General features: G+C 45.4%; 10 protein-coding genes across 10 annotated transcripts; 7 read left to right on the top strand and 3 right to left on the bottom strand.

Moving 5' to 3' along the window:
* Positions 1 to 411: 411 nt before the first annotated feature.
* SAMD00019534_041440 (hypothetical protein) lies at positions 412 to 3,643 on the top strand (the record flags this gene model as incomplete). The annotated part of the gene is made up of 3 exons (XM_012900649.1): positions 412 to 1,098; positions 1,171 to 1,685; positions 1,762 to 3,643. The coding sequence occupies 3 exons, from the start codon at positions 412 to 414 to the stop codon at positions 3,641 to 3,643; spliced, it is 3,084 nt and encodes a 1,027-aa protein (XP_012756103.1).
* A 349-nt stretch (positions 3,644 to 3,992) lies between these two features.
* Positions 3,993 to 6,299, bottom strand: SAMD00019534_041430 (hypothetical protein; the record flags this gene model as incomplete). Its single annotated transcript, XM_012900648.1, has 1 exon — positions 3,993 to 6,299. The coding sequence occupies one exon, from the start codon at positions 6,297 to 6,299 to the stop codon at positions 3,993 to 3,995; it is 2,307 nt and encodes a 768-aa protein (XP_012756102.1).
* Positions 6,300 to 6,618: 319 nt separating this feature from the next.
* Positions 6,619 to 7,364, bottom strand: SAMD00019534_041420 (hypothetical protein; the record flags this gene model as incomplete). Its single annotated transcript, XM_012900647.1, has 2 exons — positions 6,619 to 6,837; positions 6,927 to 7,364. The coding sequence occupies 2 exons, from the start codon at positions 7,362 to 7,364 to the stop codon at positions 6,619 to 6,621; spliced, it is 657 nt and encodes a 218-aa protein (XP_012756101.1).
* Positions 7,365 to 8,351: 987 nt separating this feature from the next.
* Positions 8,352 to 9,613, top strand: SAMD00019534_041410 (hypothetical protein; the record flags this gene model as incomplete). Its single annotated transcript, XM_012900646.1, has 2 exons — positions 8,352 to 8,669; positions 8,756 to 9,613. 2 exons carry the CDS (start codon positions 8,352 to 8,354, stop codon positions 9,611 to 9,613), a joined length of 1,176 nt encoding a protein of 391 aa, XP_012756100.1.
* Positions 9,614 to 10,063: 450 nt separating this feature from the next.
* SAMD00019534_041400 (hypothetical protein) lies at positions 10,064 to 11,414 on the top strand (the record flags this gene model as incomplete). Its single annotated transcript, XM_012900645.1, has 3 exons — positions 10,064 to 10,177; positions 10,280 to 11,146; positions 11,220 to 11,414. 3 exons carry the CDS (start codon positions 10,064 to 10,066, stop codon positions 11,412 to 11,414), a joined length of 1,176 nt encoding a protein of 391 aa, XP_012756099.1.
* Positions 11,415 to 12,175: 761 nt separating this feature from the next.
* Positions 12,176 to 12,410, top strand: SAMD00019534_041380 (hypothetical protein; the record flags this gene model as incomplete). Its single annotated transcript, XM_012900644.1, has 1 exon — positions 12,176 to 12,410. A coding segment is annotated over one exon (235 nt), but the record flags the coding sequence as incomplete, so codon positions are not given.
* Positions 12,411 to 12,493: 83 nt separating this feature from the next.
* SAMD00019534_041390 (hypothetical protein) lies at positions 12,494 to 12,966 on the top strand (the record flags this gene model as incomplete). Its single annotated transcript, XM_012900643.1, has 2 exons — positions 12,494 to 12,624; positions 12,723 to 12,966. Coding segments are annotated over 2 exons (375 nt in total), but the record flags the coding sequence as incomplete, so codon positions are not given.
* A 927-nt stretch (positions 12,967 to 13,893) lies between these two features.
* Positions 13,894 to 14,806, top strand: SAMD00019534_041370 (hypothetical protein; the record flags this gene model as incomplete). Its single annotated transcript, XM_012900642.1, has 4 exons — positions 13,894 to 14,023; positions 14,151 to 14,425; positions 14,516 to 14,609; positions 14,703 to 14,806. The coding sequence occupies 4 exons, from the start codon at positions 13,894 to 13,896 to the stop codon at positions 14,804 to 14,806; spliced, it is 603 nt and encodes a 200-aa protein (XP_012756096.1).
* A 405-nt stretch (positions 14,807 to 15,211) lies between these two features.
* SAMD00019534_041360 (hypothetical protein) lies at positions 15,212 to 18,917 on the bottom strand (the record flags this gene model as incomplete). The annotated part of the gene is made up of 5 exons (XM_012900641.1): positions 15,212 to 15,271; positions 15,423 to 16,066; positions 16,130 to 18,467; positions 18,540 to 18,680; positions 18,762 to 18,917. 5 exons carry the CDS (start codon positions 18,915 to 18,917, stop codon positions 15,212 to 15,214), a joined length of 3,339 nt encoding a protein of 1,112 aa, XP_012756095.1.
* Positions 18,918 to 19,602: 685 nt separating this feature from the next.
* On the top strand, positions 19,603 to 23,827 carry SAMD00019534_041350 (hypothetical protein; the record flags this gene model as incomplete). Its single annotated transcript, XM_012900640.1, has 3 exons — positions 19,603 to 20,237; positions 20,316 to 21,602; positions 21,667 to 23,827. The coding sequence occupies 3 exons, from the start codon at positions 19,603 to 19,605 to the stop codon at positions 23,825 to 23,827; spliced, it is 4,083 nt and encodes a 1,360-aa protein (XP_012756094.1).
* Between the last annotated feature and the right edge of the window lie 16 nt (positions 23,828 to 23,843).

Raw genomic sequence — 23,843 nt, 5'->3', positions numbered from 1 at the left:
AGGCTCAGCTCGGTTCTGGTCAGCCACACACCTCATCATCATCATAATGCTTACTGCACTCACACACACCACTCTACCATTTACACTAACACACCGATCGACACAACTCAATTCATCATTCACCCCTCTTATACATTCACACACATCCTACACACCACACCCGTATAACATAACTAACTTGTGACAGAGAGAGATAGGGTGATAGTGATAGTGATAGTGATAGATAAAGTGAGTGAGCCAAACATTCATTGACACTCCTACTACTTCACATTCTTCAAACAACATAGAATAGTAGTATCATTGACTCAATCAATCAATCATTCCGTAGTCATTCATCCAAACGAATAAACAATCAATCAATTAGACATCAAAGGGAAATACTACGACAGAGTCGCCAACAAAACACACAACATGTCAAACAGCGGCGCAGGTGTCAACGTCAACAACAATAACAACAACAATAATGGGAATGTCGATCATCTGGCAGTGATCACACAGAAGTTCAGAGAGCAGAATGAATTGGTGTGGACACAGCTGGGCTCGGTGGCCGAGGTGCTGGGCGACCAGGAAAAGGCCATCTTCTCGTACGAGAACGCCCTCAAGCACAACCCATACTCTATCAAGGCGCTGTCACAGATCGCTTCGATCTTTCGCGCCAAGGAGCAGTTCCAAAAGGCCTCGGACTACTTCCAGCGCGTCGTCACCATCGACAACAAGAACGGCGAGGCCTGGGGCCATCTGGGCCACTGCTATCTGATGATGGACGATCTGCACAAGGCCTACACGGCCTACCAGCACGCACTCTATCACCTGCCCAACCCCAAGGACCCCAAGCTCTGGTACGGCATTGGCATTCTGTACGACCGCTACGGCTCGTACGAGCACGCCGAGGAGGCCTTCACCGCCGTGCTCAAGATGAGCAGCAACTTTGAGAAGAACAACGAGATCTACTTCCGTCTGGGCGTGCTCTACAAGCACCAGGGCAAGTACGAACAGAGTCTCGAGTGCTTCAACAGCCTTCTCAAGAACCCTCCCAAGCCCCTCACCGCCTCTGACATTTGGTTCCAGATAGGACACGTATATGAGTTGCAGAAGGATGTATGTAGATCAATCAACCGCCACGACAACCAGGCTGGCAGCTGACTAACCAACAACAACAACAACAAACAGTATACTTTAGCAAAGGAGGCATACGAGACAGTGTTGAAGGAGAACCCAACACATGCTAAGGTGTTACAACAGCTCGGCTGGCTCTATCACCACGACCCAACCTTCTCCAATCAGGAGAAGGCCATCAACTTTTTGATCCAGTCCATCGACTCGGACCCATCAGACGCTCAGACCTGGTATCTACTCGGTCGATGCTACATGATTCAACAAAAGTACAAGAAGGCCTACGACGCCTATCAGCAGGCGGTCTACCGCGATGGTCGCAACCCATCGTTCTGGTGCTCCATCGGTGTTCTCTATTATCAAATCAATCAGTATCGCGATGCATTGGATGCATACACAAGAGCAATCAGGATCAATCCATACCTGAGCGAGGTGTGGTACGACCTTGGCACACTGTACGAGAGCTGCAACCAGTACTCTGACTCTTTGGATGCCTACATCAGAGCAGCAGAGTTGGATCCACAGAACAAGCATATTCAATCAAGACTAGCCACCCTTAAATCACAGATTAGGTAAGGACCAAAGTGCACACGATGATGATGATCGTTGTCTAACTAACTCTCTTCCACCTCCACTTAAACCAAATAGCAACAAACAAAAGAAGAAGGATGGAGAGAAGGAGGAGTTCATTGATAACAAGTCGGCCCCAATGACAATCGAACCAAACTCACCAGGCGGCATGATGGAGAACAGGGGCCCTGGCGGTCGCAGCAACAGTGGCAACATTGGCGGACAAAACAATGGCGGAGGAAACAACAATGGAGGAAGCATCGCCAGCATGACAGGAGGCAACAGCATTGGAGGCATTGGAGTTGGCAGCGGCGGCCTCGCTAACATGAGAGAGGCTGGCAGTGGCGGCGGCAGCATGGGACCAGGTGGCCTCGCAAGCATGAGAGATGTTGGTAGTGGCAACGGCACTTCGAACAACAGCGGCGGAAACAACAACAGCAGCAGCAGTGGCAGCATTCCCAACCTGCCCGAGATCCTGCACGACGAGAGGAACCACAGCCTGCCTTCGTCGAACGAGCTGAACATCTCACTGACCGACAAGAGCACGCAGAGGAACAAGGGCAAGGATCTGAACACAGCCTCGTCACCCGAGTCCCGACACATGGAGGAGCGAGGACTGCTGATGGGTCTCAACGGCAGACCTGACGCAGGTGGTCTGTTCCAGTTCAGAGATATCCAGGACAGAGCCAGAGAGAGGGAGCCAGCCCGCAACAATGAGGACGCCATCATGAGAGAGTCTGAGCCAGACTCTAGAGAGCGAATTGCTCTTCCTGCATTCAACAGGGAGGCCTCACCAGTAATGGACATTGAAAGGAGCAACAGCATGGACAAGGGTAGTGGTAGACATTCACTCGAGAGGATGGCCGATATCGAGATGAAGCACGGCAGCAGCAGGGACAACAGAGTCAGCGAGAGAGAGAATGGATCAGACAGGGAGATGGTGGAGAGAACCAAGAAGGACATTATCGAAAAGGAAAGCCACGAGGACAAGCATCATCACACCTCCTCAGCATTCTTGAGTGCGATTGCTGATGCCGCTGCATCCAAGGAGAAGGAGACAGAGACAGAGACCGACAACGAGGAGAAGGAGAAGGAGAGCGTGAAAGAGAAGGAGAAGGAGCCAGAGATTGTGAAGGAGAAGGAGACAGAGAAGGAGAAAGAGAAGGAACAACCAAAAACCAATGTCGTCGAGATGGATGAGCCAAAGGAGTCAAGCAAAGAGACAACGACAGAGAGCACTCCAGCCACCACCACCACCAAGTCACCTCCAACAACCGAGAAGGAGCCAGACGCTAAAGATACCGCCACAACATCAACTACTGACGAACAATCAATGCAGATCGATGATGACAGCTCCAACAACAACAAGAACATCAAGATCACTGCAACTGCCACACCACCTCGCTCACCACGTCCAGACAATGTCGAGAAGGCTGGTCAGGAGCAGGAAGAAGCCAACAAGCGAAAGCACACAGAGATTGACACTGAGAATGGCTCCAGCACAGAGTCACTCAAGCGATCCAAGTCATCAGTGGACAGCCCCACAGAACCACTGACGCAGGCTGTCGATGTCAAAGAGAAGGAGAAGGAGAAGGAGAAAGAGAAAGAGATTGTTAAGGAGAATGACGACAAGGAGATGAAGATGGATAAGGAGAATGAGAAGGAGAAGGAGAAAGAACAGCCAGCACCACCAAAGATCGACTCAATAATGGCAGAAGGCTCAAAGGACAACAACACCAATAGCAACAACAATCACAATCACGAGAGTGACACCGCCAGCACTAGCACTAGCACTAGTAGCAGCACCAGTACCAGCACTAGCAATGATGACAAGGTGAAGGAGACGACTGACAAGAACCAGGACCAAGACAAAGAGAAAAAAGACATAGACAAGAAGAAGGAGACACTGAAGATATTTAAACCTAGCAGCAGCAGTCGTGGTACGACCAAGCCAAACTAAACAACAACAACATTGCAGTAGTTACTACAGCCAGACACCAATCCCAAGCCCAACCAAATCCAACAATCCCCAACAACAATCATTGACAGACAGACAGATAGACAGATAGATATACAGACAACTCGGCGTAAAACATTCCATCCATTCATTGACTCTCATTAAACGACTGACTGTCTTCAACAATGTTGTCACCAGACTCCTCACGCAGATGTCTTCTAAAGGGTAGGGCAGGGTAGGAAGCAAACTAGACAAGACTTGGACATAGCCAAGGTCTATGATTGTTTAATGTTCTGTACATAAATAGGGGAGGGTGGGGAAGGGGAGGTTGGTTGGGATGTGGAAGGCGAGCCTAGGTCTTGAGGAGGAGCGAGAACTGTTCAATCAGTCGCTCTTTGGCCACTGACTTCCACTCATAGAGCTTCAAGAGGTACTTCTTGAACTTGTAGTGGTGCCTTTGGCGTTCGTAGAGGTATGGGCGACGCTCTGATACAGACGGCAGCACCTCAAGTTGTACCAGACTGGAGTTGCGCTGCAATACTTGGCGGAGCGCCTTGTCAATCTGAACCAGTTCGTCGGGCGTCGCTGCCTGGTTGGCCAGGTTGACTTCAGCCAGATGTGTGTTTGTGGTCAGTGCGCCCAACAATGTGAGTAGTCCATCAGCTTGTAGACCTGCCGTATTGAGATTGAGTGAGCGAAGTGTAGTGTTCACTTGTAGTGCACCTTTGAGAGCGATTGCACCTTCGTTGCGGATGTAGTTGCCGGCCAGACTAAGGGATACCAACGACCTGTTGGATCTTAATGCAGCCGCCAGCAGACTAACAGACTCGTGTCCAAGACGATTGAAGTTGAGTCTTAGTGAGTGAAGTGATGTGTTGCGCGCCATTGCGTCAGAGAGCCTTGACACGGCCTCCAGGCCAAGGGTCTCGTTGATCGAGCAGTTGGACGAGAGGTCGAGGTCGCGCAACGTGCTATTTGCAGCGAGTCCCTCGGATATAGCAATGATACCACTGGCGCCCAATCGATTGTCATTGAGGTAGAGGCTCTGAAGATGTTTGTTGGCCGACAGACTTGGACCAAACAATGCCCCTGCTTCTGCACCAATGCCACAGTAACCGAGGTCCAAGTAAACTAAAAGCTCATTGACGGCCAGTGATTCAATGAGAGTCTTGGCACCTGTGATGTCGATGCTGTTGTAGCGTAGATCCAGTCTAGTGATTGATCTGCTGCGAGCAACAGCCTGTGCCAGCTTTGAACCGGCCAGTGAAGTAGCCACACATGCAGCCATCGCAAACTGGCGGAGCGTGGTGTTCTCTCGCAGTGCCGTATCGAGTGCTAGTGTCTCCTCGTGACCCATCACGACCAGTGACATCTTGAGTGATGTGAGTGAGGCGTTGGTGCGCAGCGCCTCAGCCATGAGTATCAGTGTCTCGCATGTGAGGTTGTTGTTGGCAAGGTTGAGTTCGCGCAGATTGGAGTTTGTCTGAAGGTAGCGACAGAAGAGCACACCTCCAAGGTCATTGAGTTTGTTGTGTGAGAGCTGGATGGAGAATGGCTCGATTCCAGAGCGCATGGCCTCTAGCAGTGGCTTGATTGGCGCCGATGTAACTTGGTTATGCGACAAGTTGATCCTTGATGGCACGCCATAGCTCTTGATCAGTTTGGCAAGGCCCAGCACCGACTCGTTGGAGAGGTTGTTGTGTGACAAGTTCAAGCTGTGCAGGTGGATGACCTTGAGCGAAGAGAAGGCCAGCAGGATCAACTTCATAGTTCCATCATTCAGCTTGTTGCCGCTAAGATTGAGCTCAGCTAGAGGCCACGCCAGCAATGATAAAGAGAGGCATGCACCATAGTGTGACTCCCAAGAGTCATGAGTGAAGCGCAGTGACTGCACGGCGAGGCCACTCTTTAGCAATCGTTCAAAGTGCTCCCTTCTTAACTCGTGCTCATCATTCGGCAGCAGAGACTTGAAGAAGCTTTTGATCTTCTTGCCTGGGTTGGGGTTGGCCTCCTTGCCATTGCCATTGACAGAGTCTGAGCCAGCAGTGTCAGTGCCATTGCCAGTGCGAGTGTCTCCATCAACATGGGCCGCCAACAGCGAGGGGTATGTGGAGAATACATGGTTCATGGAGCAGTTGTTGTAAGCCAACATTGATGATGTTGGATTAGTGATCATGGTTGGCGTCGAATTGACTGATGGCGTCCAGTAGCGTGAGTATGGCTCGGAGGTGGCTGGCGTAAGACTACGCAATTGCTCCGACACAACAAAGTTCAACGTTGTCATCTGAGGCAGACGGTTGATTCGATTGATGAACGATAACAACAACTTTAGTCCACTGGCATTAGTGATTGAGAATGAATGAATTGGAATGAGTCCAACCACTGCATCCTTCCAACCACGACACACCAACGAGTATCTAATCAATGACCTATATGCAGAGTCATTCTTATCAAAGCATATAACATCTTTGGTTGTCATTGTCATTGTTGAGGGATTTGGTTGTTGTTGGACTCCACCAGGGGTGTTGTTGGCTGTGATGGTGAATGATGCTGGACCAACACATACTTGGGCTTTGGGACCATCACGACCACACTTGAACTGATTACTTAGATCAAGATAAAGGATGTTGGCTATTAACTGTGGAGGTAGAGTATCCATCATCTTGTCATGACAATGTATCGTGAGTATGTATAAGTATGATTGATGATATGCTTAGAATAGAACATTCCCTCGAGGATTAATGATTGATTGGTTTTAGTTGACCAAAAAATCAAATGGGGAGTCTTTGAAAAAAAAAAACAAACAAATAATTATCCCTTTTTGGTTGGCTTTTGTGTTTGTGCCAAAGATTGGAGGCCTAATCAAAAAAGTTAGGTTGGATGAGAGGGACGTGTTTGTTTGTTTGTTTGTATTATGACAAGTTATTATTATTATTAATATTATTAATATATATATATTGAGTTAATTGTATGTTTGATTATTTCTTGACAATCTTCCATATAATGACGAATATAATGGCCAGGACGATTAGCAGTACCAGACCCATGATAAGCTTGTCTGTGGCCATCTTTCTGGCAAAGGCTCTCATCTGTCTCTGTGCCAACTTGAGATTGCCATCAATCTCATCCATGCTCTTGTTGATCTGTTTCATCTTCTCCTCCTGTATGGCCATCTCTTCAAGTGTTGCTTGACCGACCTAAACATTGGTTTGAAGTTGATTGATTGAGAGTTAGTCACTTGCGCTCATCTCCATCATCATTTATTAAGTTTGCTATGTCTACCCACTTGATTGATTGTTACGACTTGACTGGCAATTCTGCCGGTGGCATCAATGTCCTCAGCTTGTATCCTCTTGGCCTGCACCATTGTCTGTTGATAGTCGTCCTGTGGCGAGCTTTGAGCACCTGCGGCACCGAGTCCACCGTTCTCACTCTGCTTGCACGCCCATTCCAGTTCGTTCTTTAGTGTCTTGAGCGTCTCTTCAAACTGTGTGGCCTTGGTTGCGTATGGTCCCTGATCCTTCTTCTCCAGCTCTCTGTAGTCCGCTCTGAAGCTCTTTAGAACGGCATTCGCACGCTTTAGTCTACCCTCCAACATCTCGGCCTTTGCTCTAACGTCAAACTGTTGTTTCTTTCCAGATGCTCTAGTTATCTCCTTAATACCTCTATCGATCTCCTCCAACAGAGATCTAATCTCATTCTCATATTCATCTAAATCTGACATCTTTTGTATATATATTTATCGTGTTGGCTGCTAGTACTGAGTGCTACTGTTGCTGTTGCTGTTGTTGTTGTTGTAGTTGTTGCTGTTGTTGCTAATACTACTGCTGCTGCTGCTGCTGCTGCTGTTGTTGTTACTACTTTAGACTAATGATACAAGTAAGTGTAACTTAAATGATTGATTGTGATTAAATGAATGAATGATGAAGTACACTCAATAATTGATGTGTATGTGTGTAATAAAGATATATATTGGTATGTTACAACTAAATTATTAATGTAATGATTGATTGAACTAAATATGATATAGATAGATATATATTATATGTATGTGTATGTGTAATGATATGTTTGAATGAATGAATGAATGTAAATGATTACAATTTGAAATCAAATTACAACACCACCCAGGTTCTTGCAAAGGTTCGTTGTTTGTTTGTTTGTCTTTGAAGGAATGAAGCCCTCACCCACACGACGACTATGATGCAGTTAACGGTCTTTGAATGAAAAATAAATAAATATTTTTTAAATTAAACACTTTGTGTGTCTGTCCTATCCTATGTAAGTAATATATACTAATGATTGATTGATTGATTGTATATATCCTAATTTCTATACCTTTATATATATATATATATTTGTGATTTGAAAGATAATAGTTTGAAAATGATAGAAGCATGCTCTTACCATTAATACACCGATCCTTTTGTTGTAGACTTGATCTGTGACCAGGGCAGCCAGCAACGCCGTCTTTGATTCAACGAACAATTTTGTGGTGGTGACCGGCAAATGAATCGTGCGGGAGTGTGTGGTTTTGAATTCGAATTGAGTCGACATTCGATGGTTTGTTCGTGTGGTACATTAGTGTAGATTGCAGGTTGACCACACAATTCCAGTCACATGTTCATTCGTTCATTCATTTATTAACTATTTTCTATCTAATTGACATACTTGATGCATGTAGAATAGTACTATTGTTACTTAAATAAGAATGGATGTATCATTAGATGACTTTATAAAGGAGAAGAGGGCTGCTGCCAAAGCATCAAAGCTATCCTTATCCTCTTCATCATCATCAATATCATCATCCATAATAAAGAAGAAGACAACAACTGAAATGATAGGTCAAAGCTTAGATGAAGTAATAAGAGCAAAGAGAGCAAAGAGGAGTGATCATCATCATCGCAATAACAACATCAACATCAATATCAATAACAAAAGTAACATAAGTAAACATACAAAGTACGATGATAATAGTAAAGGATATCATGTCAAGAAGTCATATACAGGCTTCAAGAACTTGAAGAATGTATGTGTCATTGCCACTCATCACTCACTCACTCACCTCTGACACTAACTAACTTGAGATCAATGATCAATCATCAATCACATTAGACAACTATAACAACAACAATAACAAAGACACATTCATCTGGAGCACGCCAGGTTGAGTTGGATGGGTCATTGTATATAACAATCAACAATGAGCAAGCATATGACAGACCACAGTTGTCACGACTGAGGGTGCGTCGTGGAAGTAATGATGGTGTGATGGGCAGCATCACGACGAATAGCCGAGGTGTCAGAGTGTATAATGGTGCAAGTGGAAGTGGAAGTGGAAGCAATGGCAACAGAGGTAGTGGTAGTAGGACATATCACAACAAGTCAACATCATCATCTTCATCATCATTATTATCATCAAGACGTCAAAGGCATATCAATATCAATATCAATGGCAGGGGCAGAAGGTCCAACGACAGGGACGAGAAAGTAGACCATGGAAGAGGACCGCACAAGAACAATATCGGTCTCATCAAGAAGAAGAGACTGCTGTCGAGCCAGATTGATCACTCTCTGTTTGACCCACGTGGCATTCGTGACTATGGAAGCGCGAGCAAGAACGCCAATGTGAATGGCGAGTTGGACGACGAGGACGACGACGACTCGTGGGCAATCCTGCGACTCAAGAACCTGCCCGACGATGTTGTGCAGAGTGACATTGGCCGACTGTTCACCAACTTTGGACCGCTGAAGGACTTTGAGCTGCTGGACTACGCGCGACCAAAGGAGGCCATCGTCACATTCCGTCGTCGTCTCGATGCAATGATGGCCAAGGAGCGATTCAACAATACATGGATAGGTGACAACAAACTGGAAATAGAACTCATTATGGATGATGATGATGAGGACTATGATGATCATCATGAACAGGATAATGATGACCAGGATCAAGATAGAATGAATGGCAACTAAACTATATCATTACATGTATATCTAACACTCAATCATTCAATCATTCAATCACTCCTTCTTTCCTTCTGCATTCATTCATTCCTTCCTTCCTTGGATGTGACACTTTGACAACTTGCCTTTCTACCTGTCTGGCCATCCTGTCATTGACCGGATACTTTGGATGTGACCGGGATCGATCCAAGCGATCATGTAGGGCAGTAGTAACAACAGGGATGGATCATAATGGATGTCCATGTACAATGAGTGAAAAAAGAGTCGGTTGTGTATCTTGAAAAAAAAACTAAAATCGCAATTTAGTTGTGTGTGAAAGCACTTCATTTCATTCATTAACTTTATTCGTGTTTGTGGTCGTTGTCATAATTCAAACAGATATATATATATATATATATATAGATAGAAGTAGTAATAGTAATAGTATTAGTTAGTTGTTTGTAATTAAAGATTCATAAGATGAGCGACAATATTGCACTCTCGTTGGATCAGTTCATTACGAATAAGAAGGCAGAGAGGAAGAAGAAGGCTGCACCACCCGCTGCCCCAAAGGCTGCACTATCAAAGAACAAGGTAATGAGTGAATGATTGAATGATTGAATGAATGAATGGATGAATGAGTTGAGCGCGAGATAACTGACACACTCACTCAATCAATCAATCAAACACAATCAGTTGGCCAAGACAAAGTCAAAGGCAAAGCCTGTAAAGACACCAGCAAAGCCTGTCAAGCAAACAAATACTTCAGCAAAGACAACAACAACGACAACAAAGAACAATGGTAGAGATGAGGCATCAAGCAGCAAGGATTCATCATCGACAGTGCCAAATCTAAAGATAACGATCGAGAATACAACGGCCAAACCAAAGGCTGCTGCGACCAAGCTGATAGGAAAGGTTCATCCCAAGGAGCTCAAGATCACAACAGAGAACGACTTTTACAAGCCAAGCTTGACATTGCCAACGAGGCCAGTGTCATCGTTGCGAGATGGACGCGCCCCGCTCAGGGGCTCATCGTTGCTCAGCCGATTGAGGACTAGACGTGACGACCTGGACATGAGTCCGATCAGAACCACCACTCGCTACGATCGCGACGACTATATTGACGATCGCTACGAACAAGATGACGACATCATGGACGATAACATTGTCGACGACGACGACTACAGATACAGCAGTGGCAGAGGCGGTGGCAGAGGCAGTGGCAGTGGCAGAGGCAGCACGATCATTGGTGGTGGCGGCAGTCCTATCAGAGTTGGTAGCGGCCTCAGAGGAATCAGAGGCAGTGGCATCAGAGGCAGACAAACCCTATCACTTCGCAGCAGTGGCGGTGGCATGCCTCGCGGACACATGTCGTCGCATCGCGATGACTACGTCGACGAGGAGGGCCACAGCTCTCTACTGAGAAGTCGCAATCCACATCACGATATCAATCGAATCAGAACTGGTACACACGAGACTGGACGCAACCTTAAACTCTTCACAGGCACCCGATTGAGGGTATACAACCTCCACTTTAACATATCAGAGGATGACCTAAAGGTAATATTTGATTGATTGAATGAATGGATGACTTGGATTGATTGATTAACCAAAGACAACTTGACAACGACAGGCTATATTCGTCAGAGCAGGTGAAATCAAGTCAGTTAGGATCAATTTCGATAACAGTGGACGATCAAATGGAACAGCCTACGTGATATTCTACAACAAGGGCGATGCAGACATTGCTGTCAAGACCTTTAACAATGCACAGTTGGATGGTAAAATGCTCAAGGTTGAGTACGACAATGACAATCGTGATATGTAGATAGATGGTCAATGATAATGTTGATGCATCATTGAGTTGGCACGATAACTCTCTCGAATAATCCATCTCTCATTCAATCCATTCGTTTCCTCGGCCTCAAGGAGGACATCCGAAGACCTACCATCCGCGGCACACTACCAATCACAACCTTACAACAACAACAACTTCATCATCCATCAAGTCAAGAGTCAATAGCGCACCTACCTACCTACCTACCTACCTGATGTGGATACACACAAGCGCAATACATGTATTAAATATATACTCCATCCATCCATCAATGAACCAACCTTCAAAGAACTTCCTCCTTCTTTCCTTAGAATTTATTGTCTCTCTCTACAAGTTGTCAACTATCAAGGAATTAAAGATATAGGTCGTTAAGATTGATTGTATCTCAACCTGTCTATCTATCATGTGATACTCTTTCCTATTCGCAATTATCTGAGGTTTGCATGTTTGTGATATTTTACCCAAGGTTGTTTTGTTTGAGAATGGGTCGTCACGCACCATGGCATGCCTCTGTTGCTCAATCACAAGCAATTCTTTCACTCACTCACACCCTTTACACAATAAATAATATCTTTTGAGTTAAACAAGGACTTGTAAACATTATTATTTAAACAATCATACATACACACATAGACAAGTAAGTTATTATCTGTACCTGAAATATAAGATAAATATTCACTCAATCACTCAATCAATCAATCAATCAATCAATCATTCCATCACTATTTAGTATATAGCCACAGATATACAAAATGAAACACATTCATACAATGACGGCCATTCTGGCCATAGTGTTCTCTGGTGCCATCATTGGCCTAAACATCTACTCTATGTTGGGAAGTACTTCATGGTATGAGTTGGGCAACTCTCATTTAACTTGGTCTCTTAACAGAGGTCAATTCAACGGTGAGTACAGCTCAAAGACACGTCAAACAATGTACGTCTCCTTTGGCTTCACCCTTGTCTCTTGTTTCTTTGTAAGTATTAGTCAGTCCATCATCCCTCCCGCTCTCCCTCTGACACTTCCCCTCGCTCACTCACTCACCTCACACTCACTCACTCATTACTAGGCTTTCATTGTTCTCATCCTCACTCTCCTTGGCATGGTCAAGCACATAAGCAAGCATGCTAGAAAGTTCATTCTGACCTTCTCTGTCCTCGTGTTCATTGCTGACATGTTCTCGACATTGTTGTTCTTGATGTAGGTGTCATGTCAAGTCATGTGAATGGTACCATCATTCACTCAATCATACTCACTCACTCATTCACGCAATCAATCAATCAATCAATCAATGATAGGATCAACAACTCTATCTGTGACGACCTTTCGGATGGAATGTTTATCTTCTGGGACTCATTCAAGAACACCAAGCTGTGCAATGACTTTAGAGGTCATGCCCACTTCCCAGGCGTCACTCTCTACTGGAAGCCATCTGACGGATGGATCTGCCAGATGGTTGCCACCATCATCAGTTTCTTCTTGTTGCTCGTCGCCTCCAAGATTGTACATGCCAAGCGACATGGATACCATGTCATCCACTAGATTTAGATCATCATCGTTATCATCATCATCTTCTACTTCTTCATCCGTCATATTTGGATGATCCTAGGTTCATCCTATCCCCCTTCCCTCATAGTATGGTCAAATCAACGCATCCGTCCAAATCTCTTATATGTCCAACAACAATAAACAGGTTTATAGTTGTAGTTAGTCATTGTCATTCAATCAATCAATCAGTCACTCATTCATTCATTCATTCGTTCTCAATGCATCAATCAATCAATCAATCAATCATTAATTGGATCGGCAATAATCATTGCTCATTTCCACTCATGGTGTCGACATGGCAGATGTAAGGTTTGACTTTTTGTTTTTTTTCGCTTGTCCTGGTTGTCAAAGAAAGGTCCACACACTTGGACCTCATGGTCCCCACTCACCACCTCAACACAACAAACAATGGCGCAACGCACATTGTTGGTTGAGATAACAACAACAACAAAAAAAAACTAAATCGTTGAATATTGGGTGGAGTTGAGGTGAACACACATTGTTTTTTTTTGTATTTATCTGTCAAACTTACTCTCTCACTCTCTCCCAACCACATTCTCACTCACTCACCAACCCACTCTCCCTCACTCACTAACTCAGACGCAAGAGACAAGGTAAAGCGAACTTTGCTCCTCCTTGTTCAACAAATAACTCATTCATTCAAATACACAAACACTCATCTCATTCATTCATTCTTATTCATTCAATCACACACATATTAATATTTATATATATATATCCCATCCCAATCAAACACATACGTAGCTTTCTCAATCAAACTATCTAATCTAATCTACAATCTTTGTAAAAGATCAATAGCTACGTCGAAGAACTCAACTCAATTCAATTCAATTCAATTCAATTCAATTCAATTCAATATATATATATATACATATATAAATACATACACACAACTGACAGATGAATAACAACAACAAGATCTTCCAGTTCAAGCTTGTATTGCTTGGAGAGGCTGCTGTCGGCAAGTCATCACTTGTGCTGCGATTCGTACGTGGACACTTTTTAGAATATCAAGAGAGTACTATAGGAGGTATGCATACGAAGGATGCTAAGGCTTGATTTTCATCACAATCATTACACTCACTTGATGATAATGATGATGATGCATGACCAACAAACAGTTCACTAACATAACAATACTATACAATAATCGACAGCTGCATTCTTGGCACAGACAGTATGTTTAAATGACACTACAGTGAAGTTTGAGATCTGGGATACTGCCGGACAGGAGAGATATCACACTCTTGCACCTATGTACTATCGTGGTGCTCAGGCTGCCATTGTTGTTTATGATATCAGAAGCCAGGACTCATTCGAGAGGGCGATCAAGTGGGTGAAGGAGCTACAGAGACAGGGCAGTCCAAACATCGTTATTGCTCTATGTGGTAACAAGCTGGACTTGGCAGCCAAGCGTAAAGTTGAAACAGCCGTATGTAATCATTCATTCATTCAATCACCTTCTTCATCAACGTATGAGTTTGGAACATATAACACTAACATTATCCATCCATCATTGTAGGAGGCACAACAATATGCAGAGGAGAACGGACTCTTGTTTATGGAAACATCAGCCAAGACTGCTCAAAACGTTAATGAACTCTTTGTAGAAATAGGTACGTGATTGATCGGATCAGATCGAATAGGATCGGATTGATTGATAGACTTGATGTAAGTACTGACCATTCTCTCTTTATACATCTATACAGCCAAGAAACTCCCTAAAACGCCAAACCCAAGACCTGGCTCGGGAAGACTTCCAATAGCCCCAATCGACAATAACAACCCAAAGAAGAAGCCATGCTGCAACTGATCAGTCACCGAACAAAGATAGTTATATTCTCATCTCTCTCTCACATACCATTCATCAATCAACCAATCAGCCAGCCAGCACGCCGCAGCTTCTATAATGAATACAAACTAGCTTGTTTACTTTTGTTGTCCATCCATCCATCCCATCAATCCCAGCCAGCCATCCATCCAGCCAGCCAACTCCACACCTCACATATATTCATCCAGCCGATGTTCCATTAATGATTGAGAGGTTATCAACGACCCTTTCATTCATTCATTCATTCATTCATTCAACCATTCACCAACCACCGCCTGTCCACCGGACGAGGGAAGCGAGAGCAAGGTAGTAGAGCAGAGCATGGAGCGACATACCCAGCAGCACAATCCATCCATCTATCCACCAACAATCCAACAAACCACTCTTCTATCCATCAACCATCCACCATCCACCACCAACAACGGTATGTACAATAAACATGACTGGCTATAGCAATACATAAAGGGTAATAATATATAATAGAAGGCTTTATTGCTTACTTCTTGGTCTGCAAAGGGTTGGCAAGAGGAGAGAAGAAGGACATGTCATGTTAGTGAACCTGATGCTGTGAACACTAGTGGACACTAATGCTACTTACTTGATTGGAAACATAGGAGGAAGAGGACTTTGCCCCCGATCGCATGGAGGTCGTGGTCTTCTTCTTGGGATTACTCTGCAATGGCTGCTCGTTGAGGTTGGAGAACATTGGCTGGTTGGAAGATTGTGGTGGATAGTGTTGTGGGAGTTGGGGAGGCTGCTGGGCCGTTTGCATGTGCATTGGCGTCGGTGTGAAGTCGTAGGGCGCGGTGAACTGCTGGTGTGGATGCAGCTGGTGATGATGGTGCTGGTGGTGATGCGACTGTTTGCTCGTCTTCTTTGGCTGGTCCCTCAGCTTGGACTGCGACATTGGGTGCGAGGCCAAGTTTCTCTGATGGGTCATTTGCTGTTGTTGCTGGTGTTGCTCGTGGCTGCCGCCCGCTGGGAAGACGGTTGTGGGCGAGGTGGCACGGACAGTGCCTCCATCGGGTATCCATCCAATCACCTTCATAAAGACAATGGGGTCGGCGTCTAGCAGCTCGCCCTTCTTCTGTTTGGATGGTGTCTCCATCGATGACGAAGAGGAGGAGGTCGGATTGGCTGTGGGTGGGACATGCGTTGTCGTCTCCTTTAGCTTCTTCTTTTCCTTATTTCTCCTTCTGTTGAGATTGGACAGCTGGAAGATCTCCTCCATACTCTTGGGAACTGAGAGATGGCATTGGTTAGTACATGAGAGAGAGAGTGGATGCGACTCTGGTGAATACTTACTCTCTTCCTCGCCAGAGTCGGACAGGTATGACTCAATTAGTTCGTTCTCATCCATGTCGTTTGACTTGGTGGACTTGTTGTCAACGTCGTCGTCGTCATCATCGTCATCCTCAAGAGATTCCACATCCAGTATCGGTTGGTTGGGCGCTTGGCTCTTGAGGTTATCCATTATTGGTTTGTACAAGTTTGGTGGTATGGCCGCAGTTTCGCCAGTCGTTGTCTTGGCTACAGCAGACTGCTGCTGTTGCAGTGGTTGCACAGATTGTTGTGGTTGTTGCGTTTGAGTGATTGGCTGTTGGTGATGCTGCTGCTGTTGTTGCTGCTTCTTATTATGCTTTTGTTGTTGTTCAGCCTTGTTGTCCACTGCAGCCACTGACTCTTGCTTGGTGGGCTCTGTTGTTGTGTGTGGGGCTGTTGGTTGAGGTAGCTGACTGGCGCCCAGGGAGCCCTTTCTTGGCGCAGGGTTCATCAATGGCTGGAAGGGGATTGGTTCCTGGTTGGACTCGAGCCAGCCTGCTGTCTTGTACAGCTCATGCGTCGATAGGACTGGGCTCTGTGAATGGGATGGTGGGTAGACTACATTGGGCGAGGTAATCGATGTGAAGACCTGTTGCTGCTGCTGGCCATTCTCAACAGAGGGTTTGCTCTGTGGCAGCTGTGGAAGCTGTGGTAGCTGTTGTTGTTGGAGTGGTTGTTGAAGTTGTGGCTGTTGAAGTTGTTGTTGTTGATGGATTTGTTGTTGTGGCTGTGGTAGTTGTGGCTGTTGAAGTTGCTGTTGTTGCTGGTACTGTGACTGGACACCAGAGGAGCCAGGCGCCTGCTGGTTGTGATGTTGTAGCTGCTGAAGATGTTGCAGTTGTTGGAGCTGGATTTGTTGTTGAAGGTGCTGGAGCTGGAGTTGTTGGTAGACAATCTGTTGCTGCTGTAATTGATGCTGTTGTAGCAGATGTTGTTGCTGTAGCTGTTGCTGCTGGGTCTGGATTGGCTGACCAATGGGCTGGCCAGCAATGCCTCGTGCGCCCATACCATTCATCAAGCCCGTGTTGTACTGCTTGTTGGCTGGATCACTTGCGCTGCTGCCTGGTCCAGAGGCGCCACCATCCACTCCCATTGTCTTGGACTTGTGGATCTCTTGTATCAGCTCATGGCAATGACTCTTGATGTGCTGGGGAGGCACTGGGGAGCAGCACGCCAGCAACTCCTGAACCGAGGTGGGCTGTTGATCGACGATCTCCATCAGGATGGTGTTTGGCAGGATGTATCGCAGACTCTCGTCCTCTTCACGTGCAATCCTCTCGCGCCAATTGTGCAGTATCTTGAATATCCTCATCTGTGGCGCGGCATAGTTAAGTCCAACGCGCTTGGCATACTCCAAGTATGTTGTGTTCTCGTCAAACACCTCCTTCTCGTACTTCATCAGACATAGCTCCTTGCTGCGTCGGAGCACCTCCAGCAGGTTGTTGACGGCGGACGAGGTGCCGGGCGCCTTGGACGTGAGCAGCTGGTTCCTCAGACGGTCGTAGATGTAGAGCAGGTAGTGAGTGTCCTCGCGGGCGTACTTGATCAGCTCCTCGGGCAGCGGTCGGATGCGCCAGTCCGCCAGCTGGAACTGCTTGTTGGCGTCGACGCTGCAGTACAGACGCAGGAGGAAGGCCAGCGAGAACGAGTTGAAGTCCAGCAGACGGGAGGCCTGGCCCGTATCAAACATGTTGACAATGTAGATGCCAAAGTCGCGCTGCAGCCACTTGATGTCGTTCTCACTGCCGTGCAGCACCTTGACGATGCGTGGGTTGGTGAAGGGCACATTGAGGCGATGCATGTGCGATCGCAGTATGATTGTGTCGATGATAAAGTCCTCGGTTCGCGTCGATATCTGCATCAGACAGACAAAGCCTTGGTAGGAGCGGAAGTTGTGCGCCTCGAGGTCGACGGCAAACTCCTCGACGGAGTTCAGCTTGTCACAGAGTGCCGCCAACTGGTCAACGCGGTCGATCCATGTGTAGGCCGTCTCGTCCAGGCCTTTGGACACCTGCTCCTTGCACGCCACTTGTTGCTTGGGCAGATAGGTGAGATGGTTGAGCTCGTACTCGTAGGGATGCGGGAAGATCAGCTTCTCCTGCTCCTTGGTGCGCACGAAGGTGCCATTGACAAAGTTGAGGCGGGCCTTGTCAAACATGGGGTCGAGTGGTACCATGGCGTTGGGCTTCTCGCGTATCTTTGGCAAGAATGGATAGTTTGTGTTGTCCACCGGGTCCTCAAACATCAACTGAGGCTTCTGCATATTAATACCATGTGCTGCCATTGAGTACATGTAATCATTTGGTACATTCATTCCCATCTATTGTGTGATTGATCGGGTGTTAGTATGGGATGTTGGCGTGGTCGGTAGACTCAACCGGGGCCAACTTACCATCTGTGGACCACCAACGTTTAAGTATGGATGTTGAAGTTGTCGGTGTTGTTGCTGTTGCTGTTGCTGTTGTTGTTGTTGTTGTTGCATCATCATCTGATATAGTTGGTATTCATTTGGTGCTCTATCCATGTAAGGATCCTGGAGGCCATGGTGTGATCACATGATGTTTGTTAGCTTCTGTTTCCGTGTAGATCTAGTAACCAGTGAATGATTGCTTACCTCCATTATAGTCGATGAGAACCTATCAGAGAGGTCATCGATCACATCGTCAGGGTCGTAGTCCACCATGTTGTTACGTGGTTGTGAGTGCATCGGGATATTGCCCCCAATGACACCGTTTGGTGCGTTCATTCGCTTCCCAAAGTCATGATTCATTTTTGATTGATTGATTTGATTGCTTGATTGATTGGTTGGATGATCTAATATATATGATCGATGTCGTGTATGTTGGTATTGTCGCTTCGTTTGGTCGATCCTGTGTTCTTAATATTATTATATTATTAATTAAATATGTATCGAATATCTTGTAGTCGTTAAGTAAGGTTGAGTCGTCAATATGTCTGTTGGTTACTTGTTGTCGTACTGGATAATGGTTGATTGATTGAATGAATGATCGACGAGGTTGTTATTATACTCTAGAGTCGTCGTAGTAGTAGTAGTAAGGTTAGAAATATGTAGTTACAACAACAACAACAACAGTAATAATATATATATATTGATTGATGTATAATAATAAATGGGATATATACACTCACCCTCACTCTATGTCTATGTCTATCTCTATCTATCTCTCTATCTCTATCTCACTATACATTGTATCACTCACACCAAACCACCTTGTCCATGTGGTTGTTACACTCTCTCAATTCAAACATCTTGTGGTGTGAACTCTCTTCTCAAATACCTCCAAATTTTGAAATTAATTTAACCGTTAAACTGGGGTTCTTTAATTTGGAACTTCGAAACGACACATTAATGTCATCAGTTGGAACTTTCAATAAAATACTGTTTAAGTTACATAATCAATCTTATTATTAAATTAAACAAATAATGAACAACAATGAGTGACAAACAGATGATAAATCAAGTGTTCCACAATCAGTTGTTGTGCCGAAACATACTCGGACATATCAGTGACGTCCACAATCGATTGAACAAGTCAACGATCAAAGGAGGAGTGTTGCACTCCAGTGGTGATCTGATGATGATGCTCAAGTTCAATGCCACATCGATGTTCATTGAATCATTCGACAGTGTTGACAACTACCCTTACAACACATCATTGTTGAAGTGTGCCGCGCAGTACAACAACACCAGAGCATTCAATCATCTGATCAAACATCCAAACATCATCATCGATCAGACCGTGTTCAAGTTGGAACATGTCTGTCAACATGGCAACATTGACATTCTTCGATCATACATCGATGCCACACAATGCCACTCAACATCGATCATGGACTTTGTTGAATGTCTCCCGCTCATCGACAGAGGCAACGAACACTTTGTCCGTCTGTTGCTCCAACACATCAAGTCACGTGGCATCATTCCAACCTCGGATGACATCAAGAGACATGCTATTGATATGGAATATGGGGCCAACGAGAGTTTGCTTGAGGGGATTGCTCAACTCGACGAGTACACACTTCAAAGACAAGGCATCAGTGTTGGTGTGCTCCGCGTACTTCACGAAGAGTATGGACTGCTGTTTACTTTCAAAAGACTGTGGATCTGTGCACTGGAAAACGCAGCCATATTCAACATGATTGACAGTTCCCGATATATCCTTGACAACCTGACAATGGACATGGCAAACAACAGCCATTATTCATTGGCACACTTCCTGAGTGCCTGTGCCAGAGATGGTAACATCGAACTCATTAGTATCGTCGGCGAGTATGAAGTTGGTATCATGCTCCTCAAACGGAGCTCTTTATATGGACTGATCAATGTGGCGGTGGAGAATGGTCGCGAGGCATTCATCAGACATCTATACAAACATCACACATGGATGCGTTTCGAGATCCTTCGACTTTTGGATACACAATCACAACCAACTTGCGATGACGTATCAATGTCCTCGGACATGCCCAAGCTACCCCCCACACCAATGGCAGCAATATACACTGACGACCTTATCAATGCCGAGCACTTGATCACCCAGTTCATAATAATTGATCAAAAGTATTGGCGAACCATGTCTGAATCGATGGCGAGGCTCATCAGCAGTCCACGATCACCCCCACTGGAGTTCCATGACGGGACACTCTTGAACATGGTGACGGTCATGAGCCAACCTGGCAGCAACATCACGTCAGACATTGTGTGCATGTTCATTGACAACTGTGAGATCGATGTGGGCAGGTACATCAACTTCGTGATGGAGGTGGCGGCAGGATGCTCAGCGGCAGTGATGACAAGGATACATACCAAATACGATCAGCCATATGAGACATCTGAATGTTTGGCCAAAGCACTCACAAGCAGGTGTCGCGAGACATTGGAGCTGATGCAGGACTGCTTCGACATGGAGATCGAGGGAGTGTCTGCTGATGACATTGTTCATGATCCATTTAAAGTGCATCACAAGTTCATTTCAAAGGCATCGATTGATGAGATCAGATTGATGTTCAAGCACTCTGTCAAAGTCAAGAGTGATCCAAAGATATGCGAATGGGCAGCACGCAATCACTCATCCGAGGTGTTTGATTACATCATCAGTCTGTTCAGGTTGGGTCAATTGGTGGGCATATTGCCGGAAATTGTACATTATGCACTCGTCAAAGACAATCCTCAACACATCCATTCACTTCAACGTCACTTTGGAGATGTGGCCATCGATGAGATCACATCGAGTACTGTTGAGCATATGGCCAACAAGAATGCCCATCACTCATTGTCATACTATCTCAACACGACATCATTCAACAAACAATCCACGACTCACCGACTGAGAACAATCAACAACATCCTCAACACTGCCTACCAGATTGGAGCAACTCGATTGATCAAACTGTGCATCAATCACATCGACTCACTCAATCAACTGATGAACAATGAGTATGTATCAATCAATCAATCATCCATTCAATTAATCACTAAAATTTGGAATGATCGATCACAGTCATCTTGCTCCACACACTCAACAACAATCAATGAATGTGTCCACATGTCCAGGATTGGACCAAGCATTCCACTTGGTTTTTTGTGATGGCAAGCTTGCCACAATGATCATGCGACAGATTGGACTGATCCACTCATCATTGGGCATTGATTTGGACAGAGTGATCAAAGGATCAACATTGTTGGACAACAATCTTCTTCAATTCATCAAGTTTGGTGCCACTGAATACTTCATCAAATCATACTCCACCATCAACAATCAATACCAATACCCTCACAACACAACATTGTTGTCAGAGGCATTTGCCAAGTGTGACTCACTTGCATTGGAAGTGCTGCTGGCCAATCCCAACATGATGATGACATACGATCACTATGGACATCTGGATGATGACACATTATGGAACATCTCATCATGCTCACATCCACATTGGGAGTGGATACTTGATCAATACTTCAAGATGTTCACATCCGCCACCCCAGTCTTCATCAACGAGATCCTATTCCTGCTGGCTAGACATCCATCATTCCATCGCAAACTCATTCAGATGGGTGTCAAACTGGAATCGATCAATGAGGATAATGATTACTACTTTGTTTTGAGAAAAGGATGGCTCACCAAGCCATGGGCACTCGAGATGGTGCAGTTCCTGCGCCAACAATCACTGATGCCTCACCGCCAATGTCTTCAAAACATACTGGAGATAGCATTGTCTGACGGTTTGCCATCATCAGTGTTTGGATACATTGTCAGAGAATGTGAGGAGGATGTTGTTCAACTCGACACGTGGTCGCTGATCGAAAGCTGTTGCGAATATGGTCGCCCCGAGCATTTGGACATCATGTTGACAATGCCTGGGATTGATCTTAGTGAATCAAGATTGGTTGAATTGTTCGATACAGGTTCGAGGAGTGGATGCTTGGCAGTCGTCAAGCGCATTCACCAACTGATCAAGGGCAGTGGACATAGGCAACATGTGATCAACTCCATTCAATATGCTTTGGAAGATGGACATGTCGACCTGGTAAACTACCTCATTGATCAATGTGTGATGATGATGATGATGACCTCTTATCAGACCATCCAAATGGTTGGCATTCGAAGGATTCATCAGAGCATCGTATCAATCGAGTTGATTGAGCGATTGATGGCACATCCAAACATATTTGATCTCACTCATTATGATTACCATCATGGTCTGATCGATGCGTTTGAGCTGTGTGACCAAGCTTTGATTGAATACATCGAGATGAAGAATCCACCTTTGAAGCAACACTCGTCAGACCTCTTCAGAGCATCGATGAAAGTTGGCAATGTCCAAATGGCCAAGAAGTTATTGATGGACAAGGACCGAGGATTGACATGTTCTGCCAGTGACGTCGCCTCTTTGATCGATTGCATTGGTTTGCCTGGCAAAGGCATCGACGTGACCGAGGACAAAGTGGCCGAGTTTGTCGCATTGATGCCTCGCTCAGACTGTGCCAATGATGCGATAGTGGCTGCTTCATCCAAGTCATTGTCGCTGATCAAGTTGGTGATCACGCCATTTATCTATGAGATCAGTGCGGCTGACTTGGTGGCCTCTTGTAATTTTAATCGATGGATTGATAACTGTGCCAAGAGATGTGATGTCCAAGCCATTGACTACCTGATCAACCTGGCCATCAGAGTGCGCCATCGAGTCACCTCAAAACATGGATATGGTTGGGATCAACAAAGGATTCAAGACATGATCACATTGAATGTGTTCAATGATAGCAACGCATCAGTGTTGTCATATCTCATGGACAAAGGATACTTGAGTGTCGAAAATGTCAAGTCCAGTGCATTGGCCATCATTGTCAACAACGCCTGTGTTGATGGCAACGTGGAAACACTCCGCATGATACATCAACGATGTGTGACAGCATCACAACTCCAGAGACATCTGCCATCAATGTCCAGCATCCAGGAGGCTGTCATCAACAACCATCACAGATTGATCACTTATATGTTTGAAGGTGTGAGTGATGGATCATCACCTTATGTTCGAGCAAAAGTGGACCAGATGAACATTACCAAGCTGCTCAACACAGTTCGCCATCATGCCTTTGTCAATGGATGTTTGAACATCATCAACATGTGTGATCGGTTGATCTCTGCCCACATTCCATCAATCTAGTCTGTCTGAATCAGTT

This window comes from Acytostelium subglobosum, assembly GCF_000787575.1.
Source record: "Acytostelium subglobosum LB1 DNA, scaffold: scaffold7, whole genome shotgun sequence".
NCBI lineage: Eukaryota > Evosea > Eumycetozoa > Acytosteliales > Acytosteliaceae > Acytostelium > Acytostelium subglobosum.
Note: the sequence above shows the minus strand (reverse complement) of the source record. Positions and strands in the feature narration are given on the sequence as shown.